The sequence below is a fragment of the Rhinatrema bivittatum genome, chromosome 18, assembly GCF_901001135.1.
Source record: "Rhinatrema bivittatum chromosome 18, aRhiBiv1.1, whole genome shotgun sequence".
NCBI classification, from domain to species: Eukaryota; Metazoa; Chordata; class Amphibia; order Gymnophiona; family Rhinatrematidae; genus Rhinatrema; species Rhinatrema bivittatum.
In genome coordinates, this window is record NC_042632.1 from 4,279,040 (window position 1) to 4,299,334 (window position 20,295).

The window sequence follows — 20,295 nt, forward strand, 5'->3', positions numbered from 1 at the left end:
CCAGGACCCACTGGTCCGAAGTGATCCGCGCCCACTCCTCGTAGAAGAACGCCAGCCGCCCTCCAATCCTGGGGACGGTGGAGTGGGCGAGCCGAACATCATTGGGAGGACTTAGGAGAGGGCTGTCCTGATCCGGAGACGGGACGCGCGGGCCTGCGCCCGCGAAAGGAGCACGACCAGGGCTGTGGCCTGGGGGCGGAGGACCTGGGGGCCGCCGGCCTGTAATTCCTGTAGCGCCGTTGCGCCCTGGCCCTGGTTCGTGAAGACGAGAATGCCCTGGAGGGCCGATACCTGTCCTCCGGCAGACGATGGACCGCGTTCTCCCCCAGGGACTTGATGAGCTGGTCCAAATCCTCCCCGAACAGGAACTTACCCCTGAAAGGCAGGGAGACCAGGCTCGACTTGGAGGACATATCCGCCGCCCAGTTGCGGAGCCATAGGAGCCGCCGTGCCGCCACTACCGAGACCATCGATCGAGCCAGGACCCGAAACAGGTCGTAGGAGGCATCAGCCCCATACGCCACCGCAGCTTCCAGCCGATCCGCTTGGGCAGCCTCCTCGGCCGGCAGAACCTGAGAGGTGAGAAGCTGTTGCACCCAGAGGAGGCTCGCCCTCTGCGCTAGCGAACTGCACATCACTGCCCGCATCCCCAGCGCGGAGACCTCGAAGACCCTCTTGAGGAAAACTTCCAGCTTGCGATCCTGTGTATCCCGTAAGGCTGCGCCACCCGTGACAGGTATGGTCGTCCTCTTCGTGACTGCCGACACCGCGGAGTCGACTTTCGGTACCCTGTTGAGATCCAGAAAATCCTCCGGCAGCGGATACAGCTTTTCCATAGCATGACTGACCTTGAGGGAAGCCTCGGGAGCGTCCCATTCCCTAGTGAGGAGCTGCAGGAACGACTCGTGGATGGGAAACGCCCGAGCCCTCGGGCGAAGGGCTGCCAGCACCGGGTCACCTTTCTTAGCCGAAGTGACGACAGCGGGCGCTACGGGAGCTGGCGGATCCGGCGGTGGATCGAGGTCTAACTCCTGGATAATTTGGGGGATAAGCTCCTCCAGCTCTTCCCTCTGGAAGAGACGTAGCGTGCGTGGATCGTCCCACTCAGCTGAGGAGTCCCCTTGCGCCAAATCCACCAGGTCCGGCCCCGGGGACGCTGGGCCCGACCCCACGCCTCCGACTCCCATGGGAAGCCGGTTGCGGGCGGGAGGCTGGGGGGCCCCCACTCCCGCCGGGACGGGGGGGCCTGAGGGGGAGACGAGGGCCGTGGTAACTTAGCGGGGGGCGGACCCGCTGGAGCGTCTAGGCCCTGCAGATATGCGGTGTGCATAAGAAGTATAAATTCCGGGGAAAACCCCGGCCTACCCGAGGGAGCCCCGGAGGGGGGAGACCCCGTGGGACCCTTGTCCACCAGATCCGGTTCCGGCAACAAGCTCGGGGGGAAACCTCGGGGGAGTCCCTGTCCTCCCGCGCTGCCTGAGTCCCCTCAGGGCGCAGGGAATGTAAGATGGCCGCTGTTCCCGCCAAGAATGGGGGAGGGGCCGGCCCGCACCGCCCAGGCAAGCCTGCCAAAAAAGAAAATTCGTCCCGGGACCGCGACGTGCCTTCCCCCCCAGGGGAGGCACCGAGCGCAGATCCCTTCGCGCGAAATACACGATCCCGGTTCACAGCAGGCCGAGCAACGCGACGGCCGCGGCATCGGGAGCGCTGGCGAAAACGGAGCAGGCAGGCAAAAACAAAAAAAAAATCAGAAAGCCTCGGGGGGGCCGAGAGGAGAAACACCGGTGCGGGGGGCCCGATCGGCCTGCACTGCCCGACTGAAAAACGGCGCCGCGGGGGGGCCTTCCTGGCCTCACAACCCGCCGAAGAGCTCCCTGCTCCAGCCCACGAGGAGCTGGCAAAATGGCCGCGGGAGAGGGAGAAAATGCTGGGAGGCTGGTCCCACCGGCAGCCGCATCCAAAAAAGCTGCAAAAGAAAAATACAGCAAAAAATACAACTTACCCCGGTGTACCAACAACACACTAGCGCCGGGAAAGGAGAGAGAGAGACAGCACCAAAAGGAAGCCATGCCTCTCCAATAAACTAATTAACTTTTTTTTTTTTTTTTAAATGAAAAAACTTGATCCAAAACAACTAACGCTAAAAGACAGAGAAGAAAAGCCCAATCAAGGGAATAAAGGTTACAGGTAATCGGGAGCAAGCCCAGATTCCCCTACTCGCATCTGCTGGAGTCAGAAGATACTGAACTCCTGCAGAGGGGGGTAGTAGTACTTATGGTGATGCCCCCTCAAAGCTTTGGCTGACTCCATCTGCTGGATTGGGGACATAACCCACGGTCTGGACTGATCCAGGTACGTACAGGGAATGACAGTTTTTTGTGCTGGGAGTGGCAAGATGACATGAACATGTCCTAAGGGATGCTGCAAAGTTCCAGAGCTTATCCTTCTCATATGATGTCCAGTACCCATTTGTCCAACATGATCGACCCATCACTGAAAGAAGAGGGATAGTTGGTCCCCTATCTCCTCATCCTGTGGATGGGTTGGCCAAACTTCATTGGTAATTTCGGGTCGACACTGAGTCTGAACCAGTTCCTCTTTTTTTTGTCTGCTCCGAAGGAACTGAGACTTTCCAGAGAGCAGAGATGTCTGAAATAAGTTTCTGTAGGGCCAGAAGCGCTGTGAGCCCCTGGTCCAACCCCTCATGGGAGAGAGGCACTGCAAGCTCTTACCTTCCGATAGAGGCACTAGAGAGTCACCCCCACTTACTGGCTAGTTTTTCCAATTCACTGCCAAATAGGAAGTATCCCTGAAAGGGCATCTTTGTGAGGTTCACCTTAGGTCGCGTTTGAGCTTCTTTACCGCCGGGGCCATTATACCCTGTAGCTTGTGCGTTCAGTCGCATAGTGCCTCTTGGGCGCATAAGCCCGCATAAATCTGAGCTGCTGGTTGTGTGCCCAGTTATGCACACAGGAGTGCACGTTGGGCTCACAAGGGCCAGCCCACACTGCGCACACCGAACAATGGGGGGGGATGGCACTGCAACAAAACCACATGCAAGATGGCGCTGCTGTGGCCCGCCACATGGAGTGCCCACCAAGCCTGAAGCGCAGCCTGCTCAATCCGCTCGAAATGGAGAAATTACTTACCTGATTTTGTTTTCCTTAGTGTAGACAGATGGACTCAGGACCAATGGGTATAGTGTTGTACTCCTTCCATTTCAATCCCACCACCCCTAAAGTGGCCGGGGCCTCTTTGGAACCTCAACCTGGTCCTAGACTTCCTAGCAGTAACCTCCTTCAGACCTCTCCACGGCCTGTCTCTCCAACTATTAACACTGAAGACAGCCTTCAGTCTGTTCAGCTCGTCATATATCCGAGCTACAAGCACTGTCCTGCAAGGAACCGTTCCTCACTCACCCCGGGATCCATCCAGTTACGCACAGTTCCATAGCTCCTCCCCAAAGTGGTGTCTCACTACCATCATCAGATGAGCATAAGAATTCGGTAGAGGCTCGAAGTCTGACATCTGAATGTTGGCAGGCTCTTAGTCAGATACCTGGAAAGGTCGGAATCCGTACGAAAGACGGACCATCTATTCGTCCTACACAACGGGAAGAAGCAGGGGAAAGCAGCCTCACTAGCAACCATAGCCCGCTGGATCAAATAAGGCATCAAGGCGGCCTACATGGAAGCAGGCAAGCCACAGCCTTTACAAGTTAAGACCCATTCTACTAGAGCCCCCAGGCAGTGTCCTGTGCGGAAACAAAGATGCTGTCACCCGCCGAGATTTGCAGGGTGGCGACATGGTCCTACATGCACACCTTCTCCAGGTTTTACTGCCTGGATGTTCAGGCCCAGGAGGACACAGCATTTGCAAGGGCAGTACTAAGTGGGTCACAGGCAGACTCCCACCCAGTTTGGGAGTAGTTTTATATATCCCATTGGTCTTGAGTCCATCTGCTACATGCTAGGAAATGGAGAAATTACTTACCTGATAATTTCATTTTCCTTAGTGTAGACAGATGGACTCAGCATCCCACCCACGAGTGATTCAAGGGTAAGCCATGCTTTCTTTCATCTAGGATAACCATCCTGCCGGGTGTCTATGTTTCTCGGTTGAGGGCACTGGCAGTCTCCAGCTATAGCCAATTCAACCAGTACAAATTAATCAAGTTATCCAAATTAGTCACACATATATCCACAATGCCTTTCGAGGAGCATACTGAAGAGCTGCACTTCCTGCAGGGCTATGTGTACTGGGGCCGACAGACTGAAATCTGATCAGTCTCCAACTGCTATCAGGAGTGTATTAGACCAATCAGCTAATGGGTCTGGGGTGTTGGCTGGCTGCATTCCAGCACGTAATCTGGCTGCATTCCAGCACATAGGTAGAGTCCTTTGCATTCTGTATCTAACACTAGTATACAGGAATACAGCACTAAGAGGTGTCAGAAAAACAATGCATACCTACAGGATGTACTTGACTCCTTTCAGGAAGCGAGAGACATCCAGGTTCTCGCTCTTGGTTCCGTTGCATGACAAGGCCGCCACCTGTACCTTGGAGTTCAGGGACAATCCCTTCTGTAGTCCGTTCTGTAGGAATTCCAAAAGTCGCAGAATTTTGACCGAGTGTGGTATGATGCCGTGGTCCTCACACCAGGATTCGAATACTCTCCAAATCCTTATGTTAGGGATAACGAGAACTTGTGTGCTCGGAGTAGGGTGTCAATTACTGCCCCTGAGTATCTTCTCTTACGGCCTGGCCATTGAGAGGACTCGCCTAAGGAGGAGAGTCCTCTCAATGGCCAGACCGTAAGAGAATCAAGCTGGGTCCTCGTGGAGGATCGGTCCCTGTTGGAGCAGGTCTCTGTGGGGAGGTAGCAGCAGGGGGTTCCCTGCCAGCAGTCTTCGCATGTCTGCGTACCATGGTCTTCTTGGCCAGTCCAGGGCCACTAGAAGTACTGGCCCCCTGTGGTGTTCTCTCTTGTGGATGATCACGCCCAATAGGGGCCAAGGCAGGAAGGCGTATAACAGTCTCCTGTGGCCAGGTCTGTACCAGAGCATCAATTCCCTGGGACTGGGGTTCCCGCCTGCAGTTGAAGAAACTGGGTACCTGTCGTTGGACCGGCTTGCCAGGAGGTCCATGGTTTGTGTTCCCCAACGCTTTACTATCAATTAGAATGCTGTGATTTGACAGTTTCCATTCTCCTGGATCTAGACTCTCTGCTGGGGTAGTCTGCTGCGACATGGTCTTTCCCGGCAATGTGGATGGCCGAGATCTCTTGAAGATTCGCTGCCGCCCATGACATTAGGGGGTCTATTTCCAGAGACACCAGTTGGCTTCTGGTTCCACCCCGACGGTTGATGTAGGCCACTGTTGTGGCGTTGTCCGACATTACTCTGACAGCTTTGCCTCGGAGTCTGTGACCGAACCTTAGGCGGGCTAGTCTGACTGCCCGGGCTTCTAGGCAATTGATATTCCACCCCGACTCTTCTTCGTACCATTGCCCTTGGGCGGTTAGCTCCTGGCAGTGTGCTCCCCCATCCTCATAGGCTGGCATCCGTAGTGAGTAGGATCCAGGTTGGTGAGGATAGTCTCGTTCCCTGGCTCAGATGGGCTTCTTGCAGCCACCATCGTAGTTGGGCCCGAACTCTGTCCGGGAGCTGAAGCTGTATGGTGTAGTTCTGGGACAATGAATTCCATCATGATAGTAGTGATTGTTGTAGGGGTCTCATGTGAGCCTGTGCCCATGGGACTACTTCCAGTGTGGATGCCACGAGGCCGAGAACTTGTAGGTAAGCCCATGCTGTGGGGCGAAGTTCGCTCAACAGGGTTCGTAACCTGGGTCATCAGTTTTGATCTTGTCTGTGTCAGAATGACCTTGTCTTATTTGGTGTCGAAACCGGACTCCCAGGCATTCTAGAGATTGGGAAGGCTACAGGCAGCTCTTGTTTGTGTTCACCACCCACCCGAGGCTCTCCAGTAGAGTTTTGACTGTTGGTTGCCTGGTGGCTTTCCTCTGGGGATTTTGCTCTAATCAACCAATCGTCTAGATAAGGGTGCACGTGGATTCCTTCCTTCCTCCCTCAGTGTTGCTGCCACCACCATGATCTTGGTGAACGTCCAGGGTGCAGTGGCTAACCTGAAAGGTAGTGCCCGGAACTGGTAGTGACAGTCCAGGATCGTGAAGCGTAGAAAACGCTGATGCTCTTGATGGATCGGAATGTGTAGGTAGGCTTCCGACAGGTCCAGGGAGGTAAGGAATTCTCCCGTTTGTATTGCCCTTATTACTGAGCGTAGGGCTTCCATGTGGAAGTGGGGAATATTCAGGTGACGTTTGACCGCCTTGAGAACCAGGATAGGTCTGAATGTTCCTTCCTTCTTGGGAAGGATAAAATAGATGGAATAATGTCCAGTATTTATTTGCTGTGGAGGCACCGGTGTTATAGCCTCTAAGGCTAGCAATCTGGTCAGTGTAGCTTCCACTGCCATCCTCTTGGAAGGGTTGTGGCAGGGAGATTCCACAAACTTGTCCAGAGGGAAGTGGTGGAAACCCAGGTAATATCCCTCTCGAATGATGGATAGGACCCACTTGTCTGAAGTTCTCTCGACCCATCTTTGGTAGAATAGGGCCAGTCTGCTCCCTGTGGCTTCTTCCTTTGGATGGGTCGGTTGATCTTCACCGTGCACCCGCTGCCTCAGTCTCACCCGATGTCGGGGGCTATGTCCCCACCGAGGGTTGGCCGCCGGACCGAGGCTCACCTTCTAGGGTTTGCGGAAATCACCTCAGGAATCTCTGGTGTCAACGCAGGAGAACAGGGCTCGTCTGTAGAGGTAAGATTTCTTCTCAATTTGGGTTTCTCCTGATAGGAGAAACAATCCACATCTGCTAGGATACAGAGATACTGAATGGCTGAGGTGACTGCAGGAGTATATCTAGGGTGATGTCAGCTCTGAAGCCTAACTCAGTCTCCATCTGCTAGCAGGGTAGCATATAACCCACTGGTACTAAGTCCATCTGGCTACATGCTAGAAAATAACAGTTTAGGCAGAAGTCCAAGGATGTTCAAGATTTGGGGGGGGGGGGGAGATTGGATCTGCCACAATGCAGGAATCCAAATGCACATGCAAGGAAGCCTTCTAGAAAGCTCTTAAGACATTTCTCCAACAATATAATGATCATATGACCAATATGAGCAATTTAACTCTACTTCAAGAATGTCAAATTTGAAAGAACTAGTGGGAAAGCTGGTCACAAAATGACAGGAAACCTAGATTGCCCCAAACCATCTCCACCTGGGGCTTAGTAGCTGGTGAGACTGCATTGAGTGAACATAAGAGGTTCCATGCTAGATCAGACCAAGGGTCCATAGAGCCCAGTATCATGTTACCACCTGGTAGATCCCAAGCAGTAGATCCATTTCCTGTTGTCCTCTCCCAGGGATAAGCAGTGTCTTTCCCCAAGTCTCTCTGGCTGTTTACAGACTTCTTCCAGGACACACCCAAACCCTTAAAATTAAACTGAACTATGTTAGATGTCTTAATTGCATCATCTGGTAAATACCATAGCTTAATTGTACGTGGAATGAAAATACTTTAATTTGTTTTATATTTGCTACCTATTAAGTTTCATGCTGTGTCCTAGACCTTGTGTAAGACTTCATAAGGAGTAGATATGTGCATTCGTTTTTCACGAGTTAGACAATTTCAATGAAATTGCCTAACCTCTTGGTTTGGGAGAACAAAAACAACGAAAGCAATTTTTCCAAAATTGCACTCACTTACCCGAAAATTGGGGTCCCCGAGAAAAAATAAAATCCCGAACCGCAGGAAAAACAAAGTTTCCTGCGGCGGGCAGAAAACGAAGCCTGAACCGAATCCTTTTACCACTGCACATCTCTAATATGGAGTATATGTGAGCAAATGTGTGTGGGTGTACAGAAGCCTATTCTCAAATTCCCTTCCTTCTCTCAACACTGTAGTTCCTACCTCAAAGTTGACAACTGCATGTGTGCTAGGAGGGCCAGGCCTCCTGCCAGCCATAGGGATCTATTCCTCCATTGCCACTGTCTCGTCTGGTGTGGCCTCACTTCCATGGAAGCATTCTGCAGTTTCGTCTCCTTGGGCAGTCTGGACTCCACTCTGCATATAGCACTATTTACTATGTGCAGCCCAGCTAAACAGTTAAATAGGAAGCTCATGTGTGCAACTATAGTGAGACTGCATTTATTTTAATTTTAACAAAATTCTCAGGTGATGAATTCCACCTCCTTACAAGTAGAATGGTTCAATTGCATTATGTCAGGTGAAACCATACAGATAGGAAAGAGCAAAAAGCCAATGCTTCAATTGGTCAAGTTCTTTAAAATACTAACCGCTCTGCTTTTCTGCATGTGCCTTGGTCCTGGCATGTCTCCATTTCCTGCACCTTGTACATTAAAAAAAAACAAAACAAAAAAACAATTAGACTTCAATGAGAAAATTTCAGATACTTAACTGCTTGCCAGCAGAAATTACCTTAAGATACAGATCAAACTTGTCCTAATATGGAATATCCTGCTTGCCCCTCTGAGGAGGGAGGGGGGTGGGGGGGGGGGGGGGGAGAGTTAATGGTCCACACAGAATGACAACTGCCACACCAATGGATCCATTACAGCTGAGACTCAGCAGTTACATAATGTACAAGTCTAATCTGGGATCTAGTTAAAAACCAATGGCTGGTATCGTCAAAGAATCAAAATTACATTGGTTAGCAAATTTATTTAAGTCATTTGTAGATTGCCCAATTACAAAAACTGAGCAGTTTCCAAAAAAAAATTAATAAAATATTCAGATGGCAGAGTTCATGTTCAAAAACATTTACAAGCCTCACTAAACAATAGCCTGATATGTTAAGCCATTATCAGGAAATGCCAGTCTGAGCAAGGTGGCAGTCTTCAAAATCTTTTAAAAATATGTTGGACTCTCAACCGTAGCCCATCTTGAAAGGTGTTCTACAGCTCAGGAGGGGCCACAGAAAGATCTTTCGCAAGTCTCTGCCAAAGTGAACAGAGGGGACTTATGAGCACAAAGATCTAGAGGGGTTGTATATATGAAGCATACTGTTCATCCAGGGTAGTGCATTTTCACAGATTTTATGTACTGGACAAGCCACCTTGTATTTGAATAGATATGAACAGTGGCTTAACAACGTATTAGATATTTTCCATCAATAAGCAGGGCTGAATTAGCCATGATCTGTGGGTAATGTCATCTGGCAGCACCGAATAGATCTGTCTCTAGGCTTGTAGAGCTTTTGAACTCTACTGGGCATGTGCAAGAGGCAGCCTGCCTCTTGCACGTGCCCTCTTTGCACAGATCGGTTCAGTCTCTCCAGATTTTTCTCCTCTGTTGCATACAAAAAAAAATAAAGTAAAATTCACTACTTCTATTTATTTAAAAACTTTTCTATAATAGTTGCTAAGTTATATACCATCGCAACGGTTTACAAATAGGCACAGACTAAGGTAAGTAAATGTAGGATATTGTACTTTCTAACAGGTGCCAATAAAGTTCGGTTACAATTTCATAAATAATACACTCTTTAGTGAAGGCTTTTTTTTTTTAAAGAGCCATGTTTTTAAATTTTTCTTAAAAGTTTATTCTGTAATCTGAGTTCAGGGGGCATAGTGTTCCACAGAATGGGCCCAGCCAATGATAAAGCCCTTTCTCTCACTTGGGTTAATTTTGCTGACTTTACTGAAGGGATGGCTAGTAGTGCTTTGTTTGCTGAGCGGAGGTTTTTTTGTGGAACGTGTACTCGTAAGACTGTGTTTAGCCAGTCTGCTTCTTAATCATATATTAGTTTGTGTATGGTGCATAAGGCCTTGTATTTTAAGTCTGCTAGAGTTTCGGTTATATGGACCTCCTCTTTTCTGGCTGCAGTATTTTGAAGTATCTGGAGTGGTCTTATCGATGTGCTTGGGAGTCCTAGTAAGAGTGCATTGCAGTAGTCAGTGCTGGAAAAGATAAGTGTTTGCAATACTGTTCTGAAGTGGGCAGGTGTGAGTAATGGTTTCAATCTTCTGAGGACCATAAGTTTTGCGTAGCCTTCTCTTACTTATAGATATGTGTTGCTTCAATTTGATTTCTGGGTCCATTATTACTCCCAGATTCCTTACTTTTTCTGCTAGCTCAATTTTTTTGGTTATTTCTTAGGGTTATCGGTGTTTGAATGATTTCAGTATGTTTTCTCTCAAGGTGAAGGAATTCAGTTTTGTCAATGTTGTTGACAGGTTCCATTTGGTATAGCAGTTGTTTAATTATGTCTAGGTACATGTTAGCTAGACTTATGTTTTCTCAATTGTGTCGTCTATTGGTAGAATTAATTGAATGTCTGCGTAAATGTAATGTATTATCCCTAGGCCTGCCAGCAGATGACCTAAGGGTAGCATATATATGTTAAAGAGGGTAGCAGACAGTGCTGAACCCTGAGGTACTCCTATTTCAAGTTTAAATTTTTCTGATAATGTGTTTATCTGGACTTGAAAGACCCTGTTTAGGTAGGATCTGAACCAGTTTATTGTTTTGTCATATACTCCAATTTCTTCAAGTCTTTTTAGCAGTATTTTGTGGTTTACTGTATCAAAGGCTGCAGATAAGTCGAGCATTATAAGGATGTAATGTTTACAGTTATCAAAACCTCTTAGTATGTTGTCTGTTAGTGAGAGAAGTAATGTCTCAGTACTGTAGTGTTTTCAGACGCCGTGTTGTGAAGGGTACAGTATGTTATTGTCTAGGTGTTCAGCTAGCTGTTTCTGTACTGTTTTCTCTATTAGTTTAGCTAGTAAAGAGAGGTTTGAGACTGGGCGGTAGTTAATGAGGGCTATGGGTCACTGTTTTTCTTTTTGATGATTGGTTTAATGATTGCCCCTTTTAGTGTATCTGGCATTAATCCTTCAGTTAGGGATAGGTTTATGATATTAGTGTTGGGGTTACTACATTGGTAATCTCTCTCTCAGTTGTTGGTATTGTATCGATTTTGTGTGGAGCAGGGTTTATATTTATCATTGATTCAACTTCTTGTTCTGATATTTCTATAAATGAGGACCATATGTTAACATCTCTTTTTTGCATTACGATTGCTTGTTTGCTGTTTTTGGGAGTTTGTTTCTTAGGTTTAATATTTTGTCACTAAAAACTTTAGCTAATTCATTGCATTTTGATTCAGGAAGACTTTGAGGTGATTCTTGTTTGTCATTTGTGAGATTCGTTACTATGGAGAATAAGGTTCTTGGGTTATTGGCAAACTTTTCTATTTTATTGGAATAGTATTCTTTTTTAGTATTAAGGATCAGTTTGTAGAAAGTTAGATGTTTTAGTGAGACAGCAGCACTCTTCGGTCTACCTAGAATTTTTTCTTCCATAATCTGCCCATAAGGCCTGTGCTTGAGGGCAGATTATGCCCAAGACCAATGGCCACAACCTGCACTATCAATACCTGGGACCTAACCATGACCTGTCCAACTGTGTGTTACATCCAAGTCACATATCTCCTTGGTCACAGAGATCCAGGACTGCTAAGTTAGCCAATCTCAGGGATATCACCAACAGGATGGATTCCAGAAACTTCCACGCCTCTTTCTCAAGCACCCAAAGGATTCTATGGAAAGATCCTCCAGCAGGAAAGACATGAAATGACCTTGGTCATCTGGCTCGGCAGCAAGCTCAACAAGACTGAAGCATAGCTACTTGTCGACAATCAGCCCCAGAGTCATTGAAAAAGATGAAGACCTCTATGCACCACTAAGAAAAGATGCACAGGAAGGATGATACATAAAGGAAAAAAATGCAGCATTTGACATGCCAACTCAGATCGAAAGAGGCATAATGCAGACACACCCCAGTCACTCAATGTAGAGATTACTTACCTGATAATCTCGTTTTCCTTAGTGTATGCAGATGGACTCAAAACAAGTGGGTATAGTGTGCTCGTGCTAGCAGTTGGAGACGGATCTGACGTCAGCACGGGTACATATACCCCCGCAGGAAGTGCAGCAATTCAGTAATCTTCCTTGCAAAGCTTTATGGATATATGTGTAACGACAGATCGATTAAATGAACAGGATTAACCTGACCGATTGATAGTAGATGGAGACCGCCAGTGTTCTCAACCGGAAGGCGTCGACACCCGGCAGGGTGGATGCCCTATATAAGGAAACATGGCTTACCGTGAGTCGGTGAATCCCCATGTATACCGGCAGCAGGGCGGGATGCTGAGTCCATCTGCATACACTAAGGAAAACGAGATTATCAGGTAAGTAATCTCTACATTTCCTAGCGTGTAGCAGATGGACTCAAAACAAGTGGGATGTACAAAAGCTACTCCCGGACTGGGCGGGAGGCTGCCAGAGGTCCGTTTAGGATTGCCCTCGCAAATGCTGTGTCCTCCCTGGCCTGGACGTCCAGACGGTAGAATCTGCAGAAGGTATGGATGGAGGACCATGTTGCCACTTTACATATCTCCGCAGGCGACATCATCCTAGTTTCTGCCCAGGAGACCGCTTGCGCTCTGGTAGAGTGAGCCTTGACCTGTAGAGGTGGTAGTTTTCCTGCCTCTACGTAGGCCGCCTTGATAACTTCTTTGATCCAGCGGGCGATGGTTGCCCGTGAGGCCGCTTCCCCTTGGCTTCTTCCTGCTGTGAAGGACAAACAGGTGGTCCGTCTTTCGTACCGCTTCTGACATTTCCAGGTATCTGGACAACAGCCTGCCGATGTCGAGATGGCGCAGTATTAGACCTTCTTCCGATTCCTTCAAACCTTCCGTGGTTGGCAAGGATATGGTTTGGTTGAGGTGGAAGTGTGAGAACACTTTTGGTAAGAAGGAAGGAACCGTGCGAAGATGGATAGCCTCTGGAGTGATTCTGAGAAACGGATCACGGCAGGACAGCGCTTGCAGCTCTGAGATGCGGCGTGCTGAGCATACGGCCAGCAGAAATACCATCTTCAAGGTCAACAAACGGAGGGACAGGCCTCTAAGGGGTCTGAAGGCGGGTCCCGCTAAAAATTCCAAAACTAGGTTGAGGTTCCACAGGGGCACTGGCCACTTCAGTGGCGGGCGAACGTGTTTGACTCCTTTCAGGAAACGTGAAACGTCTGGGTGTGTGGCAATGGTGTTGCCGTCTCTCCTGGGACTGTAGCAAGACAGCGCTGCCACCTGAACCTTGATGGAGTTGAGGGACAGACCCTTCTGAAGTCCATCTTGCAGGAAATCCAAAATGATAGGGATTTTAGCGGCATGCGGATTGGTGCTGTGAGTGTCGCACCAGTCTTCAAATACTCTCCAGATCCTTATATATGTTAGTGATGTGGAGAACTTGCGTGCTCGGAGGAGTGTATCTATTACCGGCCCCGAGTATCCCCTTTTCTTCAGTCTGGCCCTCTCAATGGCCAAACCGTAAGAGAATTGAGCTGGATCCTCGTGGAGGATGGGACCTTGCCGCAGCAGGTCCCTGTGTGGAGGCAGGGGTAGTGGATTCCCTGCCAGCAGTCTTCTCATGTCTGTGTACCAGGGTCTTCTTGGCCAGTCCGGGGCCACTAGAAGAACTAGGCCTCTGTGCCGCTGAATCTTGTGTATAATGGCGCCCAGCAGGGGCCATGGAGGAAAAGCATATAGCAGGATCCCCCGAGGCCAGGGCTGTAGCAGACCGTCAATCCCGTGGGAGAGAGGATCTCTTCTGCGACTGAAGTAACTGGGTACTTGAGCGTTGGACCTGTCCGCTAGTAGGTCCATGCCCGGAGTCCCCCACTGATCCACAATCATCTGGAAAGCTGTGGGCGACAGCCGCCATTCCCCCGGTTTTAGGCTCTCTCTGCTGAGGAAGTCTGCCGTGGTGTTGTCCTTCCCGGTGATGTGGACGGCGGAGATGTCCTGGAGATTTGCTTCCGCCCAGGTCATCAGGGGGGGCTATTTCTAGGGCTACTTGTCAGCTTCTGGTTCCACCCTGTCGGTTGATGTATGCCACTGTGGTGGCGTTGTCCGACATCACTCTGACCGCTCTGTTTTGAAGTCTGTGGGCAAACCGCAGGCATGCTAGCCTGACTGCCCGTGCCTCTAGTCGGTTGATGTTCCACCCCAACTCTTCTCTGTTCCACCGCCCTTGGGTGGTGAGTTCTTCGCAGTGTGCTCCCCATCCGCTCAGGCTGGCATCTGTAGTGAGCAGGGTCCAGGATGGGGAGGACATTCTTGACCCCCGGCTCATGTGGCCGGGCTGCAACCACCACCGTAGCTGATTCCGCACTCTGGCTGGTAGAGGTAGGTGTACGGTGTAGTTCTGTGATCGTGGGCTCCACCGAGATAGGAGGGCGCGTTGTAATGGTCTCATATGAGCCCGCGCCTATGGTATCACCTCCAGAGTGGATGCCATGAGGCCGAGGACCTGTAGGTAATCCCAAGCTGTGGGTCGGATGGCGCTCAGCAGGGCCTGCAGACGATTCCGGAGCTTTGATCTCCTTTTGGAGGTCAGACTGACCGTGTCTTCCTGGGTGTCAAATCGGACTCCTAGGTATTCCAGCGACTGAGAAGGCTGTAGGGAACTCTTGTTTGTGTTGACTACCCATCCTAGGCTTTCCAGAAGAGCTATAACTCTGTTGGTTGCCTGGTGGCTCTCCTCCGGTGACGTTGCCCTGATCAGCCAATCGTCCAGGTAGGGATGGACGAGAATTCCTTCCTTCCTGAGGGATGCTGCCACTACAACTATGACCTTGGTAAAGGTCTGCGGCACGGTGGCTAACCCGAAGGGTAAAGCTCGGAACTGGAAGTGTTGGTTCAGGACTTTGAAGCGTAAATAGCGCTGGTGATCCCGATGGATTGGGATATCCAAGTAGGCCTCTGACAGATCTAGGGATGTGAGAAACTCCCCTGACTGTACTGCATTTTTGACAGACCGCAGAGTTTCCATGCGAAAGCTGGGGACCCGTAGGTGTCGGTTGACTGACTTGAGGTCCAGGACGGGCCTGAAAGTGCCCTCCTTCTTGGGTACTATGAAATAAATGGAATAATGCCCAGAATTTATCTCCCATGCAGGCACTGGGATTATGGCTTTTAGGGACAGGAGCCTCCGCAAGGTAACTTCCAGTGCTGTCCCTCTTGAGGGGTGAACAAGGAGATTCTACAAACTTGTTCGGAGGGAGCTCAAGAAAGTCCAGGTAATACCCTTCTCGGATGATGACAAGGACCCACTGGTCCGAGGTAATCGACCCATCTGTGGTAGAAGAGGGTTAGCCTGCCCCCCATGACTTCTACCCCCGGATGGGTCAGTTGATTCTCATTGTGGGGTGCGGCCGGGACCGGAACCAGAGCCGGTTCTCCTTTTGTTGTGCTTAGTCCGAAAGGACTGGTTCCTGGCCCGAGAACGAGGTGCTTGGTAGCGAGCCCTGTAAGGGTTGAAGCGCTGAGAGTTTTACCTCTGGATGGCCTAGGAAAAGGGCGCTGGCTCCTCCTTGACCTGTCTTCTGGTAGACAGGGTACTGGAGAGGCGCCCATTTATTAGCCAGCTTCTCGAGGTCGCTGCCGAACAGGAGGGATACCTTAAAGGGCACTCTCGTGAGACGTGTCTTGGAGGAGTCGGCCGACCAATTTCATAGCCAGAGCTGTCTCCTGGCTGCCACCGAGGATGACACTTCCCTGGCTGCCATACGGACTAGGTCGGAGGCTGCGTCAGTGAGGAACAAGAGAGCTGATTCCATTTCTTCTCCCGGGGTGTTGTTCCTAGCTAGTGATAAACAGGAACGTGTCACCACGGTGCAGCAGGTCGCAATTCATAGGGACATGGCTGCCACCTCATAGGCTTGTTTCAGAATGGCGTCCATGCGCCGGTCATGTGAATCCTTGAGGGCCGCCCCCCCCTCCACCGGAATGGTGGTGCGGTTCACAATTGCGCTAACTATGGCGTCTACCTTGGGGCACGCCAGCAGCTCCTCGGTCGCCGGGTCTAAGGGGTACATGCCAGCCAAGGCCCGACCCCCTTTGAATGAGGCCTCCGGCGCAGTCCATTCCAGATCGATTAGCTGCTGTGCTGCTTGTAGGAGGGGGAAATGGTGAGCCGTTTGGGGAAGGCCTTCCAACAGGGGGCTCATTCTAGGCTCCCCTGGGTTGTCATGGCCTGGGATAGCCAGTTCCGACAGGCATTGAGAGACCAGGCCTGGGAGATCCTCTTTCAGAAAGAAGCGTCTCATGGTCCGATATGGTTCTATCCCAGAGGGAAGTTCTCCCTCCTCGGGGGGCTCGTCGTCTTCCTCAGAGCAATCTGAATCCCCATAAGTGGGGCTTCCGGGTGGCGAGTGGCCGTGCCTAGGTTTCGAGGGTCCAGGGGCCGGGACATCCGGTACATATGGACCCGTTCGGGGATCAGACTGCATTCTGACAAAGGCATGAATCCCCTTGAATAATTCCACCCAGGAGAGCGAAGCAGGATCTGGCCTTAGGGGCACCAGGTCTCTCGGGTTCCGTGGCTGCTCACTGCGGCCTGCTAGGTCCGGGGTGTTCCCTGAGGAACTGGCAAGTGCGCTGGGCTGGGACCGGTCCTGGCCTGGAATTCCCAGGGCCTCCTCACATTGGGCACATAGGGAGTCTGCTTCCTCGCTCTGTGTGGCTCTGAGGTTGCATGCTGAACAGAGGCTTGGAGCTCTTATGCCTGATTCTGGAGGTGCCAGCTCTGCGGACGCATGGGCTCTCTCACGCTCCATCTCGTCTGTTATCTCCTCCCAGCTGGAGTCTGCGCTTTGTAATATGCGCCTATGAACGTGCGCCTACCAATATGCGCCTATGGACGTGCGCCTACCAATATGTGCCTATCTTAGCAAAGTGCGCTTTTCAACATGACTCAAGGCGACTTCAATGTATTGAATATGCGCCCAAGTATTTTCGGGTGCCTAACATACGCCCTTCGCCTGTGCGTGCAGTCTGGCCTGAGCGTGGCGACGAACCAGGGCAGAAGGCGACGGCGAGCAGGCAGGCAAGATGGCGACCTCCTTGGCGGGTTGCCACATAGGCAGACTCCGCTGATCCTCGCTTCCTCGGAGAACAACAAGTAAGATGTACACCTTGTCTTCGGCGCTTCCTGGCTGCGACCTGGGCGGTCTCCGGCTGCGGGGGGGAGAGGGTGATTACAGTCACCGCCGCGCTCGAGGAAGTGCACCCGCTGCCTCTAGGCCACGCCCAAACTTGTCTCGCTTGGGGGCCAAGTCCTCGCCGGGACCGAGGCTGCCTCTAAGCCACGCCCGAGCCCTTCTCACTCGGGGGCTAGGTCCCTGCCGCGAGTCGGCCACCGGACCGAGGCTCTTACCTCCGAGGGACCACGGAAATCGCCTCGGGAAACTCAACTGGGGAAGGGACCGAATGGTATCACCGCAGGAGTGCGGGGCTCGTCTTCAGGTAGGTTTTTTCTATGAATTTAGTTGTTAGAATTTGGAAAAAAACGCTCAGCGAGCGTGGGTAGCTCCAAACTGCTTTGGAGACTGAAATTACTGAATTGCTGCACTTCCTGCGGGGGTATATGTACCCGTGCTGACGTCAGATCTGTCTCCAACTGCTAGCACGAGCACACTATACCCACTTCTTTTGAGTCCATCTGCTACACGCTAGGAAATGCCAGTTAGTCAGTGTGACAGATCACATCTATATATGCTACACCGGAAGGCTCCATGCATGCTGCGTTGAGACAGACGCATGCATTGTTGAAACACACAAGGCATCCTCAGCTTAAAAAAAACCCAAACCCCCCCCCAAAAACCCCCACACACCACTATGCCTCCAACCTCTTGAAGTCTAAAGCATCAAAGTCATTCTACAAGGAAATGCTGGCTAAATGTGCTATATTAACTAAAGCACTGGTTCTGAACCTTTTTTGTCCGGGACACACCTGACATTATTCTCACATGGTCAATACTGAACATCACAGGGCTAAATGTAAACATGCACTCTGCATCCACAGGAATCCCCTCAATCCCCAATGAGTGCAGAGCATATCTAGGGCATTACCCTGTACAACTCGCCATACAAAAAAGATTCTGGTTCTGATGACATCTCAGTAAAAGCAAAATAAACTCCCTTTACTACCAGGCAAAATAGCCTTCCTTATGAAAAGACAGTAATTTACCACTAATGCATATCCTATTGAGAAAACACAATAAGATTGATACAAATGCCAACATGCTATTAAAATACCTCACACCTTGGTCACACACCCAGAACTGAGCTTCACCAAGTACAGAAAAACCACAAACTATAAATATGGAGACAAACTGGAATGGAAAACCAAAAAAGCCACTCTGCAAGCAGTGCGAACCTGGAGAAATGGAAAGAGAAATATAGCAAAGTTGGTACAATCACTGGTCTATAATCTTCCTCTGTATTTTTCTAATTTTTCTTAAAAATGTGCCACCTCAGAGAATATTAGTTGCACTGAAACTTTGAAGTATAGAGACTTCTACTGCAGTTTCCTGGTACTTCAAAATATTGAATCCTCTACTGCAACTTCAAATTGTACTGACTTGAACTCAGAACCAAAAGGTTTCTGGTGGTCGTGATTGAGAATAAACTGTAGCAGTTTTATACTGTGCCACCCGACTTGAACATGAAACAGGCGAACCTGTTTTTTGTGCTGGCAATAGATGATATTTCTGTCCCGACAAACAATTACTTATATTGAAACACCACTTGATTTATAGCCCAAACATCTTCTGGCTGAAGGAACCGCTTCAGTTTCTTTGCGGAAGCCACAAAGACGTTGTCAAAGTTTCGGAACCTGCATCAGGGCGGGCTTTTTGATAGACGATACCGTCTCTATAGTCGGGTCAATGATTACTTTGATCCAGTGGGATATGGTCGCCCACGAAACCACTTTTCCTTGTTTCTTCCTGCTGTGAAGAACAAATAAGCGATCCATTTTGCGCACCGGTTCTGATCTTTCCAGATATCACACCAGGAGTCTGCTGAGTCTTTATGCTCATCTGGAGCTGGTAGCAAGATGGTTTGGTTCAAGTGAAACTCTGAAGCCACTTTCAGAAGGAAGGAGGGGACAGTGTGCAGTTGTATGGTTCCAGGTGGTAAGTCTTCCTCTGGCCAAGTCTGGACGTGAGCGTAGATTCTTTGGGATTGCGGCTCTCGTCTGCGGCTGAAGAACCTGGGGACTTGGGCAATAGGTCCATGGCTGGGAGATCCCAGCGATTTACTATCAGTTGGAAGGCTGTGGTAGACAGCATCCATTCCACTGGGTCCAGGCTCTCTCTGCTGAGGAAGTCTGCTGAGACGTTGTTTTTCCTGCGATGTGGGAGGCAGAGATACCTTGTAGGTTTATCTCTGCCCAATGCCATGAGAGAGTCTATCTCCAGAGACACCTGGCAGTTGATGTAACAGTTGCCAGACATTACTCTAATTGCTTTGCCTCAGAATCTGTGGCTGAATTGCAGGCACACTAGTTGACTGCTCGAGTTTCCAAGCTGTTTATGTCCCATTCCGCCTCTTCCTTGTTCCACTGTCCCTGGGCCGTCAGTTCCTGACAGTGGACTCCCACCCTCGCATCCGTGGTGAGCAAGATCCAGTTCGGTGGGGATAGGCTTCCTGTAGCCACCACCGGAGCTGAGAACGTACCTCTGCTGGTGGTTTGAGGTGAATTGAGTAGTTCTGGGACAGTGAGTTCCATCGTGACAGTAAGGAGCGCTGGATCGGTTGCATATGGGCCCTTGCCCAAGGGAAGACTTCCAGGGTTGATGCCATGAGGCAGAGGACTTGTAGTCCCATACCTTGGGGCGTGCATTGGTCATCAATAGTTGTAATTGTTCCATCAGTTTCTTTCCCCTCGGGGGAGGGAAGAAGACTGTTCCTGTTTGGTATCGAAACGAGCCCCCAGGTACTCTAGCGATTGAGAGGGCTGCAGACTGCTCTTGCCCATGTTCATGACCCAACAGAGTTCCTGCAGTGGGCTCTTGACTCTGCTGGTCACTTGCTGGCTCTCTTCCGAAGACTTTGCCCTGATTAGCCAATCGTCCAGGTAAGGGCGTACCAAGATCCCTTCCTTCCTCAGTGTTGCCGCCATGACCACCATAATTTTGGTGAAGGTTCTGGGGGCGGTTGCTAGGCCGAAGGGTAGTGCTCTGAACTGATAATGGTGACCCAGTATCGCAAAGCACAGGAAGCACTGGTGATCCTGATGGACTGGGATGTGAAGGTAGATTTCGGAAAGGTCCAGGGAGGTTTGGAACCTCCCAGTTGTACTGCCATTATTACAGAGCGGAGTTTCCATGCAGAAGTGT

The 20,295-nt window shown here is 50.3% G+C and overlaps 1 protein-coding gene across 1 annotated transcript in view; it reads right to left on the reverse strand.

The window, feature by feature from the left end:
* Nucleotides 1–20,295, reverse strand: part of MATR3 (matrin 3) — a 368,635-nt gene that overhangs the window by 191,597 nt on the left and 156,743 nt on the right. The window contains exon 7 of the mRNA XM_029583949.1: nt 8,379–8,431. Within this exon, the coding sequence (XP_029439809.1) occupies nt 8,379–8,431 (53 nt within the window). The remainder of the gene's footprint in view (nt 1–8,378; nt 8,432–20,295) is intronic.